Source organism: Enhydra lutris, unplaced genomic scaffold (genome assembly GCF_002288905.1).
Source record: "Enhydra lutris kenyoni isolate GAN:26980312 unplaced genomic scaffold, ASM228890v2 scaffoldscaffold12, whole genome shotgun sequence".
Taxonomy (NCBI): domain Eukaryota; kingdom Metazoa; phylum Chordata; class Mammalia; order Carnivora; family Mustelidae; genus Enhydra; species Enhydra lutris.
The window spans coordinates 53,015,262-53,026,931 of NW_019154096.1; the positions used below are offsets into that span (position 1 = coordinate 53,015,262).

At 52.1% G+C, this 11,670-nt stretch overlaps 1 protein-coding gene across 5 annotated transcripts in view; it reads left to right on the plus strand.

Moving 5' to 3' along the window:
- LOC111145099 (paired box 2) overlaps positions 1–11,427 on the plus strand; it is a 78,141-nt gene extending 66,714 nt beyond the window's left edge. For 2 of the 5 annotated variants that reach the window (XM_022499740.1, XM_022499737.1), the window contains 3 exons: positions 8,496–8,597; positions 10,723–10,809; positions 11,287–11,363. In XM_022499740.1, coding sequence (XP_022355448.1) covers positions 8,496–8,597; positions 10,723–10,809; positions 11,287–11,363 — 266 coding nt within the window. Of the gene's footprint in view, positions 1–8,495; positions 8,602–8,716; positions 8,800–10,705; positions 10,810–11,286 lie in introns of those variants that run through there. The other 3 variants (XM_022499736.1, XM_022499738.1, XM_022499739.1) reach the window with 2 other exon arrangements.
- The last annotated feature ends 243 nt before the right edge of the window (positions 11,428–11,670 follow it).

Genomic DNA, 11,670 nt, shown 5'->3' on the forward strand with positions numbered 1-11,670 from the left:
TCTTATTCGGTTGTTTAGAGATGCTTGGGGTATCCCAGAGGACATTTCTCCAAAAGGAGGGGGGTCCCCTGACACTGAGCTTGTTTACTCCATTTTTTGGCACTTTCTAAGAAGAAAAGTTTGGCTAAGTAAAAGTAAATCAGTCAATTCAATCTTTTCTGAATGACCAGAAATCCTAAATAGTGGTGTCCCAATGAATATTATAGGTATGCTTGGGACGAAGGGCTCAGAAGTCTCCTGGTGGCCTCAAAGGCCCCCAGATAAGACCCAAAGGCCTGTTTGCCCCAGAGAATCAACTAGCCCTCAAGGGACAGGAAGACACACACCCCCGCCCCCGCCACCCCCACTACACACACTGCTTCCCTAGGGGGATCAGAATCTTTCTTTCCCTGCTATCAGCCTCAGGACAAACAAGCCAGCCCTTTTTCAACCCTGAGCTTGGGGAGGCAAGCCCTGCCACTAGTGTTACTTCTGAGAGGGCTTTGCTCCCTTCAGCCTGGAATCCCCCCACTCCTCCACAGTGGCGGCTGGGCTGCCAGGCAGGGAGGGAGGAAGTCCGAGGGCCGCTCTCAGAGCGGCCTAATGCTCCAGCAGCTTAAGTGGCCCTTCTCTTTGGGATTAGGGTTTCACTTACACACAGCGCCTGAAAAACGCTGCGCTTTCGGAAGGATTAGAGGGGACAATTCAGTGCACTCAGGGAACAAAATAAAGCCGGAGAGGAACTGGGAGACCCGGAGTATCAGGAGACTGTGCAAACAGGCTTAACCTCTGCCCACCCAGCAAGAGGGTCTCCCGTGCTCTGAGCCCATCCGTGAGTCAGAACCGGCCTCCTCGGCACCCGCACCTGCCCACGTGCGATTTGCTCTCATTGCTAGAGAAGGCAGCTTGGGAAGTGAAGGAGGAGAGGGCTGGGATGTCGTCCCCTCTCTCTGAGCCTCAGTTTCCTTCACTAAAAAATAGCCAGACTCCCTCGCAGGCCTCTGCAGATGTGATACTGGCCCTCACTGCCAAGCCTTCTCCCAGGATCCCGAGGCTATGGCTCTATCCGCCATACGGCAGAGTTTAAAGGAAGCCACCTCTTGGGGGGCCTTAGGCCAGCAGGCGACCATGGCCCAGAGAAGGGCAGTGTGCTGGAAGGAGAAGGAGCGGGAACAGCCTAACTGGTTGTACCCAGCTAGTTGGCTGTCAGGGTGCAGACCTTCCCGAGCCCACCCAGCTCTGGGCGGCTAAAGGTCCAGCTGTGGGGGAGGCAAGAGCAGCTGGGAGAGCAGCCACCTGAGGTGGGGGCACAGCCCCCTCTGCTGGAACCCAGGGCAGACAAGCCTCAGAGGAAGCGCTCTGGGGCCAGCCCAGCACCTGGGACTGGCAGCTCTCACTCAGGCATCCCTGCTCTCCCTCACCCCCAACCCAGGAGAAACCTTGGAGAGGATTCAGAAACATGGGAAATAAGAAACCAAACGAAACATGTAGAAAACTCTTTTCCTCTCCTTTAAAAGCAGCTTTTATGGATTTAAAGTTTGTGGCTTCAGTATATTATGTAAATTTGGATTGGTCATAAAGTGATCATTATTGATACAGTCAGTATAAACGTACAGTATATGTAGACAGTAATTACAAATTTAATAACTGTATTCTTGGAAGTATTATAAATGCTTGTGTCAAAAACAGGCACAGACTGCCAACCTTGGAGCGATCTAACGTCTTCATCTTCACCACCTTATGAGAAGCAGACAAAACTTGAGAATAGGATAGTAAAACAAGAGTTATGTTTTCTGGCCTTAGGGTCCTCCATAGTGTCAAGTGGAGAGCAGAAGTGCTCATTTTTAGAGAACGATGCTGAGGAAAAGCATCTCCACACTCACTGAATAGAACTTCTGCTGTATAAATCTACGTCTAATAAGTCTTGTGGTCTGAGTCATCACCGGGCCACGCTGGTGGCTGCCTTTGTGTTATTTCCTGGGTCTTCTGGATGCCGACGTTCTCGCTTGTGATCAGCCTCTCTGCCCCTCCACCTGTTTATTTGCTGTTCTTTGTGTGAGCTCGTCCGTTGGTACAATTCAAGTGCGTTCAGACGAATCGGTGTCTTTCTTATGCCAAAGAACTGGTTCTTTTGGTTTGGGAAAAAGAGTGTTTATCCATCTTGGAGTCGTGAATACTTCTGAGAGTATGATAAAAAGCTGTCTAGATATTATGTATGTGTGCCTATAACATTTGATGTATGGCTTTATATGGGCTCTGTGAAGCGAATCCATAGAGTCCTATGGGATCAGTGAACCCCAGTTTAAAATCCTTGCTGTAGAAAATGGAAGAAGTCAAAACATGCAAGCAACAAGAAGCAACAGGATGTTGTTTTAGGAAGGATTCCCCTAGCATAACCCCAGGTTACTCTCCTGGACCAAATACCTATTATCTGAGTCTGTAATATTCAAGGACATCATTCCAGAATCAATTCCCAAGTATACTGCTTGTGCTGTTCATCCAGATTCTGCCCTCTACTCTCTGTGGAATCTTGAACATAACACTTAGCCCCTCTAGGTTTCAGTTTTTCATCTATACTGTGGGGATTAAAAACAGATCAGCATCATTGGTTGATACAAGGATCAAAAGAGATAAGACATAGAAAATACTTGGGATGGTGCCCAGCTGTAGTAGGTGCTCAGTGAGGGCTAGCTTAGTCTAGCTGAAGTAGAAACGCAACTCTGCCCTTGAATCTTAGAGCTGACAAAACAGCATAAATTGTCTGGGGGCTGAAATTTTCCAATTTCTTAATAAAGTCATTCACTTTGCTGTTCTCTGTACTTGTAAGAGGAACTGCACTTAGATTCTCCAAAACCATTGATTCGATCTGGCCCATTTGCTAAGGAATGTCTGACAGAAGTGCACTGTCTGATTCAGATGCAGTGATTGCTGTAGAAATCGGCTGTAGACTCTTTGGGGACTTCCGCAGTTGAACTGAGAAGACATCTTCATCAAGTACAGTGCTTCTCACACTTCTGGGTACTTTAAGATTCCCAACTACTGCTGTTTCTTGAAGAGCCTCTTTGTTTTTTAGAAGACTCTCCAAGGAGATTAATACTCCACCCCGTGGAGTTTTGTAACAGACTTTTTGTGTCAGTATTTTATTCTTTATGTTTTTTTTTTCTTGCCTCGTCTTAATGATGACAGTGACGATATGAGATTTTTGCTTGTTGGATGACTTCTTTTCCTTTCCTTTGGCTCTTTTGGGGATTATCTGGCTTCATGTTGTCATTCAAAGGCAGTGTGCCACAGACATAGCTTCGAATGTGGGCTCTCTGGTTTACTAGCTGTGCAGCCATGAGGAAGTCATTACACTCTGCGCCTCCATTTTCTCAACTTGGAGACAAGGAAGTTAGATCATCTTGAAGGTTCATCCATCTTTAAAACTTTGTGACCTTAGGAAACAAGTGTCCCCCACTAAATGCCCATCCCCTGGTAATATGTGGGGTTTTGTTGGTTTCTTTTTTTTTTTAAGATTTTATTTATTTATTTGACAGAGAGAGCGAACACAAGCAGGAAGAGAGGCAGGCAGAGAGAGAAGGGGAAGCAGGCTCCCTGCTGAGCAGAGAGCCCGATGTGGGCTCCATCCCAGGACCCTCGGATCATGACCAGAGCCGAAGGCAGAGGCTTTAACCCACTGAGCCACCCAGGCACCGCCCCCCTTTTCTAAGATTTTACTTATTTTTTTTTGAGAGAGAGAGGGCATGAAAGGGGGGAGGGTCAGAGGGAGAAGCAGACTCCCTGCTGAGCAGGGAGCCTAACGTGGGTCTTGATCCCAGGACTCTAGGATCATGACCTGAGCAGAAGACACTCGCTTAACGAACTGAGCCACCCAGGCACCCGTTTTGTTTTGTTTTTTTTTTAATTCATTTGTGATTCTTGGTGCTGTTATCACATTCCTGGGATCATGGATAAGCAAATCACCTTGCCACTTCCTGTCTACTGTTGGGCGGCACATACTTTGTAACTGGTGTATTTTGCTATGTCACTGTTTTCTCCTCTTCCCGTGCTTCTGCTTGTTTGTTTTGAGGGGGTGGTTGTGCTGACAGTCTTGGAGCCCCTCTGCTCTCCTCTGTCCATCCGTCGGCAGGGCTCTGTTGATTATCCTTGCACACATTCCATTACCCATTCATATCTCTCACTAAAAGAAGCTTGCTCAAAGAATGCTGCTGGGCAAATGGCATGATGGTCTTAGTAATTTGAAAACTTCCTGCAGTATGTGTTTTCCATTATTGACAATGGCGTTCCAGAAAAATATATGGCTCTGGCAAGAGTTTGGTCAATTTTTTCCTCTTCTTCAGGTGTCCCCTGTGTACTAATGAAGCCATTGAGAGTGCTTTGTATGCGGCGGTGGCTTGTACCTCTGTTGGTTCAGGGGTCCTGACGGGCACCTCTTTGTGGTGATACTGATGTCACAGGAGACAGCGGCACAGCTGTGTGCGGAACACCAGGAAGCCAGTATGCTTCTTCCTCATCATGGGCCTCTTATCTCACATTTTAAAAATGTCTGAATAGCACTTCCCAGATTCAGTTTTTTTTTTTAAATGATAGCAAACCCTGATTTCAAGGCACACTTCTTTTTTTTTTTAATTTTATTTATTTATTTGACAGACAGAGATCACAAGCAGGCAGAGAGACAGGCAGAGAGAGAGGCAGAGAGAGAGGAAGGAAAGCAGGCTCCCGGCCAAGCAGAGAGCCCAATGCGGGGCTCGATCCCAGGACCCTGGGATCATGACCTGAGCCGAAGGCAGAGGCTTTAACCCACTGAGCCACCTAGGCGCTCCCCAGATTCAGTTTTTTAACTAGAATTTGGAAATGTGTCTTTCAGTGAACAGTTCTCTAGGCGACTTCCAGCATACAGAAGTTTCTGTATGCTCCAAGTTAGCCTGACTGTTTTGCGAGAGGAAAAGCCGGTAGAAATAACCATCGTTTATAGAGTAAAATCCAGGTTAGCTGGAGACACCTTTCCGGGAGTCCGACCTTTCTTCCTCTCTCCTGAAGCCAGGTAGGGAATCGTACGACAAAACCTTAGATTACAAGGAATTCATCTGTGTCATGTTGTAGGAACCAGGCAGCTGAAAATCGGAATTTGGGTACATTTAAATTCCTGTTTTTAAAGAAAGAAGCATCCCGAGTGCCTGGGTGGCTCAGTTGGTTAAGTGACTGCCTTCAGCTCAGGTCGTGACTCTGGAGTCCCAGGATCTCTGGAGTCCCAGGATCGAGTCCTGTATCCATCGGGCTCCTTGCTCGGCAGGGAGTCTGCTTCTCCTCCTGACCTCTTTCCTTTCATGCTCTCTCTCTCTCTCTCTCTCTCTCATTCTTTCTCTCTCTCAAATAAATAAATAAAATCTTTTAAAAAAAAAAAAAGAAGAAGAAGAAGAAGAAGAAGAAGCATCCTTCTTTTCCTGGCTGTTTTGTAGGCATTAAGATCAGGGACCAGGAGGAATTGACTTTCTATATCTTTCTCATTGCAAAACCTCTAACTCTTCCCCAACTCTCCTTTGTCCTGGGGGCTCTTGTCTAATAAATGCCATTATTCATCTCTCAGGGAACTGATAGATATTGCTGTCCTCATCCACTTCAGACCCACACCACTGAGAGACGGACAGGAGGAATGAAACTTTTAACAACAATAGAAGTCAGTGAAAGAAAACCCACAACAATGCAGATGCAGATTCTTTCCTCTGTCTCCCTAGGAGTCTGAAGTGATCTCTTGTCTGATGGTTCTGCTCTGTCGTCTGTTCTTGAATTCTAGGAAATGTAGGATCTTTGTTGTATTGGACAGGTATCAAGGAGAACCATTCTATCGCATGATAAAATGAGTCGCAATAAGTTACTGTCATCTCTCTCCATCCTATAAAGATTCATGATCCCTTGCTCAAACTGTTTTTAGAGAAAAAGCAGATCTCAGCATGTGCATTTTATCCCAGCCTTTACCTCTTCAAAGGAGACCAGCACACATGAAACAATTAGAAAACTGTACAACCCACCTGGAGTTGGCTAGAAGTCCAACAGAGCAATAGAGAATCAATCAGTAGGGTATTTACTGAACATCATTTATTAATTTCTCAACTATGCAAGACCGAACAGAAGACGGGGCCCTGCCCTCAGTTTGATTATGGTCTGTTTGAGGAAGTAAGCCACCATACAGAACAGGTCCAGTGCCTTACAAGAGATAATGACATGGTCAACCAAGCAGCACAGACATTCTAGAAGTTTAGAAGAAAGAAACTTCCCTGAGGGGTAGAATGGTAGGCATTTTAAGGCTGGAGGTGGAAAAAGAGGGAAACTATGAGGAAGAAGAAGAAAATCAAACAGCGAAAGCACAGAGATGTTCCACAGCACATACGCTTGTGAAAACAGTCCAGTTGAACCAGGCGGAGTGAGAATCAGCGCTAAGTCAGGTGGGAGAGTACCCAGGAGGCTTTGAAAGCCTGGCAGGGTGGAGGTTCCAACTGTGGCCTACAGAGAATCAGCGGTGGTTTGCACAAGGGCAGTGATATGTTGAGAGCAATGTTTCCTGGGTACTAGCCAGACAGCCACAAGTGGGATAGACTGGAGGGGCAGGAATGTGCGTGCAGGGAACACCAGCAAAAGCACCGTTATGGCAGACCAAGGGTGGGGGTGGGGGGCTCAGGAGCTGAGCTCTGGAGGCTCTAGAGGAAATGGAGATGGGACCAATGGAACAGACATTGCTCAGGGGAATCGGGAACACCTGGTGACTGACTTCATCCAGAGCGGAAGGACCCATGCTATATCAAGAAGGACTTCAGGGAGCCTGGATGGCTTGGTTAGTTAAGCGTCTGACTCTTGATTTCAGCTCAGGTCATGATCTCAGGGTTGTTCAGGATTGTGAGATCAAAGCTCTGTGTTGGGCTGGGCATGGAGTCTGCTAAAGATTCTCTCTCATGCTCCTTACCCTCCCTCCCCCCTCACCTCCCCCCGCTCCCCACCGCTTGTGAATGTGTGCGCTCTCTCTCTAAACAAAAGAGGATTCCAAAGATTTTTGGTTTGGTGGTCTTCAAGAAGGTCTTCAACACACCTGATTGGGGGGGGGGAAGATGAGTTGGCTTTTATTCCCCTTAGGTCTGAGGTGACAGTGGGACAGCTAATGAAAATGTTCAGCAGGCAGCTGGAAATACAGAAACCTGAGCTGTAGCTCTGTATACTTAGGGGATGATGAATCACTCAGATGTGTTAAGGGAGGAATGAAGAAACATCTCAGAAGAGTAGGAGATGAGGTGAGATTCAAGGAGAGAGTGGCAAGGAGAGCCGGGGTGTTTTGGAATAGCCATAGGGAGGATGAAGACCAGGGCAACTGAAGAAAAGAAAATGTACTGGGCCAGATATGCAGAGTTCTGTGACTTCTCGCAGCCACCCTTCGCCTTCTCAGGGCCAGACAGAGGCGCTACAGTGGGGGAGTGGCATAGGCTGAAGAGGAGGATGAGGGGGATCTGGAGAAGATAAATGGGACCCAGGCACCACGTTTTCTCTAGCGCATGGAAGTGTGGGAAAGGGAAGAGGGCAAATTATTGTCATTAAAGATTGGGACATATATTGTAAGGCAGGTGGTGGTCCCTTCATGGTGATGGAGGGGACAGGCAAGGAAAAGAGGCCACGCAGGTGTAGCTGTGTCCCAGAGAGGTCTTTGGACTCGGGTGGTTCCCTTATATTGGCTTGCCTTACCTTCCCTCCAGGACACTGCTAAGGGAAGTCCTGCCCTCCACCCTCCAGACTCTAGCCAGTAGAAGTTTCCAGAGACAAAAGTCCAGCAGCTGGTGGGGGGGGCACATTTTGCTCATTGGAACTTTATCCAATCCACTTGAACTGTTGGCTCAAAGCTCCCGATTTTCACTTCAGAGATGGTTTTCTATTGTTTAAATGCCATAAACACTAACAGCAAAATAGCTCCCTAGTGGCACAACCCCTCCCCCTCCCACCGCCCCCGCCTCAACCGCCTGCTCGCCACACCTGCCAGGCCCTGCACCTGCAGCTCTACTTAGAGAGGACAAGGAAGACCCATCAGCCCCAGCATGGGCTGGTGGGGGGGTTATCCTCCAAGCCTGAAGGGAAGACGGGGTGCTAGAGAGGCGAGCAAGATGATAGAGGTCCATTTGGTTACTGGAGAAACCACAGCTGACTGTCTTGCCAGAGAGGAAGAATAAAAGCAGGTCGTCTCCCTCCCTTCTCCATCTGGGTTTGGGCTACAAAGGGACACATGCAAAGCTAAAAACACAGGCATGTAAAACACGCAGAGAGACACAGAGCAGAGGTGCACAGCCCGTCACAGGACATTTGGGGAACAAGCTTAAACCCGTGCAAAGGCACACCTGGACCCGCTCATTCAGACATTCTCCCACGTATCTGCACACAGCTCTGTCCTCTCCAAGAGTTTCCTCCCCACGAAGTACCCTGGTGTGAGCAGAGGCAGGCCTCTCTCTTCCAGGCCTCACCCCTTCCCCTTTGTGTTTTTCCAGGTCGTGACATGGCGAGCACCACTCTGCCTGGTTACCCCCCTCACGTGCCCCCCACTGGCCAGGGAAGCTACCCCACCTCCACCCTGGCAGGAATGGTGCCTGGTAGGTGACAATACTGCAGCTGCCCAATTTAGGTGTGGGTAACTAAATTGTGGGTGAGCTGCCGTGGGCTCAGTAGCCTGGGGGTGGGGGGATCCAACATCCCTTCCCCCCAAAACCAGTGCTGTTCCGTCCCTTTGTCTCCCTAGAGGCTGCAGTTGGTCCCTCATGAGCAAGCCAGGGAGGGAGTTTGCAGAAGTGGCTCTTGTGTGCTCCCACTGTACATCACGGCCCCTCCACAGGGCCCACCCACCTGAGCCTGTGCCCCGGGAGCACTGAGCCTCAGCTCCTCTCTCAGCGCCCCAGCCCACCCCCAGCCAGCTGACACTGCTTGGAAGAGCCTGCCCTGGTTTCCATGGAAACTTGGAGCCAAGAACCATTTCCAGGGGCATTGTCAGTCACTCAGACAAAGCCACCCTGGTCCACACCAACCCGCAGGGAAAACCAGTGTGGAGAATTGACCCCACCCCAGGGAGAGGAAGGAGCTAGACCCTAAGGAAGTAGAACAGAGAGGACAGGCTATGGCAGGACCCAAAGATACTGGCTTCAGAGAGACAAGCTAGAGCACCACATCTCCTCAGAGGTACTGGGGCCCTCGTTCCTCCTGAGGAGCTGGGTCTGAACTGTGTGGATCAGAGAGGTGGAAGCCACACTTAGGGTCTGAGGAGCCCAGCTGGAGGTTGTGCTCTTCCCAGCCTCTCACCCCTGATTGAGAGCTGGGCTTGAAGCCACAGAGTTGAAGCTTCTATTAGCAGAAACACCAACAAACTCTTGTCTTAAAGAGGGTGAGACTCGCTGGACCTGCAGCCCACCCCTGCTGGTGGCCCTCCCCTCATGCACAACCCTTATGGTGGGGGAGGATGAAAGAGGGTGACTGGCCCTATTCCTGGATGTCCATTCAGGGACAGCCCTGGCTAAACAGAGCTTGGGGGGATGGGCAGTGGCAAAGAGGGTGCTGCACCACAGGGGCTGAAGGGAGTTAGAGGGCCTGGCTAAGGAGAGCTGGGAGGTGTGGGGGAGGGGATCCCTGCCCAGATCTGGAGTGGGGGCAGAAGTGTTGGGGACAAGGAGTGTCTTCTGGGAAGGTCCAAGCAGTGAGCAGGTGGAGGCTGGAGAAGGTCTTAGGTAGGGGTGAGGGAGGGGGTGTCTGCAAGGAGGTGGGGATGAGGGGAGCAGCAGAGAGCTCATGGTGGCAAGGGGGGAGTCGTTAAACAGAATCTAGTGCTGATGAGGAAATTACACTTGTTTCATTAGCGATGGGGAAGGAGATAGCTCAGTTCCTCTTGGTCACAGTTGAGCTCAGAAGCTCATTATCCTGCTGCACGCATGCTTTCCCTCCTCGTCAATAAACAGGCTTTCCAGTGGCTGCATCCCCCACCCCCACCCCAGCTCCCTCTCGGAGAGGGGCCCCTTCTCCTCTACTTAACCCGCGGTTAGGGATCACTGTAAACAGTCTGGGGTCATCACACAGGAGAAAGGGCGAGGGGGAAACCCGGAGGCCTGGCCTTTCTCCCGCGGAGGGAGGGAAGCTGCTTCCGACGGCTCCCAGCCCACGGGGCCCTCGGCTAACCGCCCGTGGACCAGCGGAGAGTCCACCTGCTTCCCACCGCCTCCTCCTGCTGCGTGGCCAGCGTATCCAATCCCTCGAGGGAAAGGCGGAAGGGGGGTGTTTCCCAGCAGAGCCCCCACCCCTTGCATTGGCACCTTGCTGAGATGCCAGTCTGAGGACTTTCTGGGACAAAGTGTCCCAAGGGCCTTCCTTCACCACCTTCCCCGGCTTCCATCCCGTGGGGCTATGGTTCCTAGAACCAGAGTGTCCACGCCCCCCAAAGCAGCGGGGTAGGCGCACAGGGACCAGAACAAACCCTTCCTGGATGGCCCAGAGTGCCTCCTTGGGGGAGCCCCAAGCCCCCGGGCCTGTGTCGGTGCTTCTGCACCCGCCCCACGACGGGCTCTCCCCACGCGGACCCGGTGGACTGCTCTGCCTCTGTCTGCCCTCACAACTTCTGCGGGGTCGCCCTGAGCGCCGCACCTGCACCTCGGACCCGGGGGGAGGCCGCTGACCGGGCACGTCGGGTCCGCCCCGGCGTTGGGCTTGTCTGATCTCCACTCCCCCACCCTCCCGCAGGGAGCGAGTTCTCCGGCAACCCGTACAGCCACCCCCAGTACACGGCCTACAACGAGGCTTGGAGATTCAGCAACCCCGCCTTACTAAGTGAGTACGCCACCTGGCTGGCCGGCGGCTCAGCGCGTCCGCCCGTGGGCCAGCTCAGCCGGGCTGCCTCCCGACGCCGGTCTGACTCCCCGCGACCAGACCTTCGGGTGCCGGGCGGACGCGGGCTCGTTAGTGCCGCTCTGAGGTCCCGGGATGCCTTGAGGACGCCCGCGCCTCCCGCCCCTTTCCTCCTTTTCTCTCCCTCCCCCGGGGCTAGAAAGCTCTCCGCCGCCTCCACCCACCCTGGCTCCCTCTGGAAGGCCCCCAGTCGGGCGGCAGCGGTCACCGATCGATCGGGTCCCTCTCCCACCGGTGAATGAAGCTCTCCCGGGGGCGACCGGCCCCGTGACCCAGCCAAAGTGTCCCTGCCCCGAGTCCGCCAGACCCCAGCCCCGGGAGGTCTTTGCTTTTCTTTCCTTTTTTGTTCTCCTGTTTGTCCTCTCACCCAGCCCATTCTTCTCCTGTGTTAACTTCCAGGTTCCCCTTATTATTATAGTGCCGCCCCCCGGGGCTCCGCCCCTGCCGCTGCTGCCGCTGCCTATGACCGCCACTAGTTACCGCGGGGACCACATCAAGCTTCAGGCCGACAGCTTCGGCCTCCACATCGTCCCCGTCTGACCGCCCACCCCGGAGGGAGGGAGCACCGACGCCACGCGATGCCTCCCGGCCACCGCCCCAGCCCCACCCCCATCCCAGGAACCCTGCAGCCCTTCACACCACCCAGTCGAAGGCCGGACAGGACGGGTGGAGCCGCGGGCGGGACCCTCAGGCCCGGGCCCACCGCCCCCAACCCCGCCCGCCGCCCCTCCCCGCCTGCCTGGACTGCGCGGCGTCGAGAGGAGGGCGCGCCCCAGCTCGCTC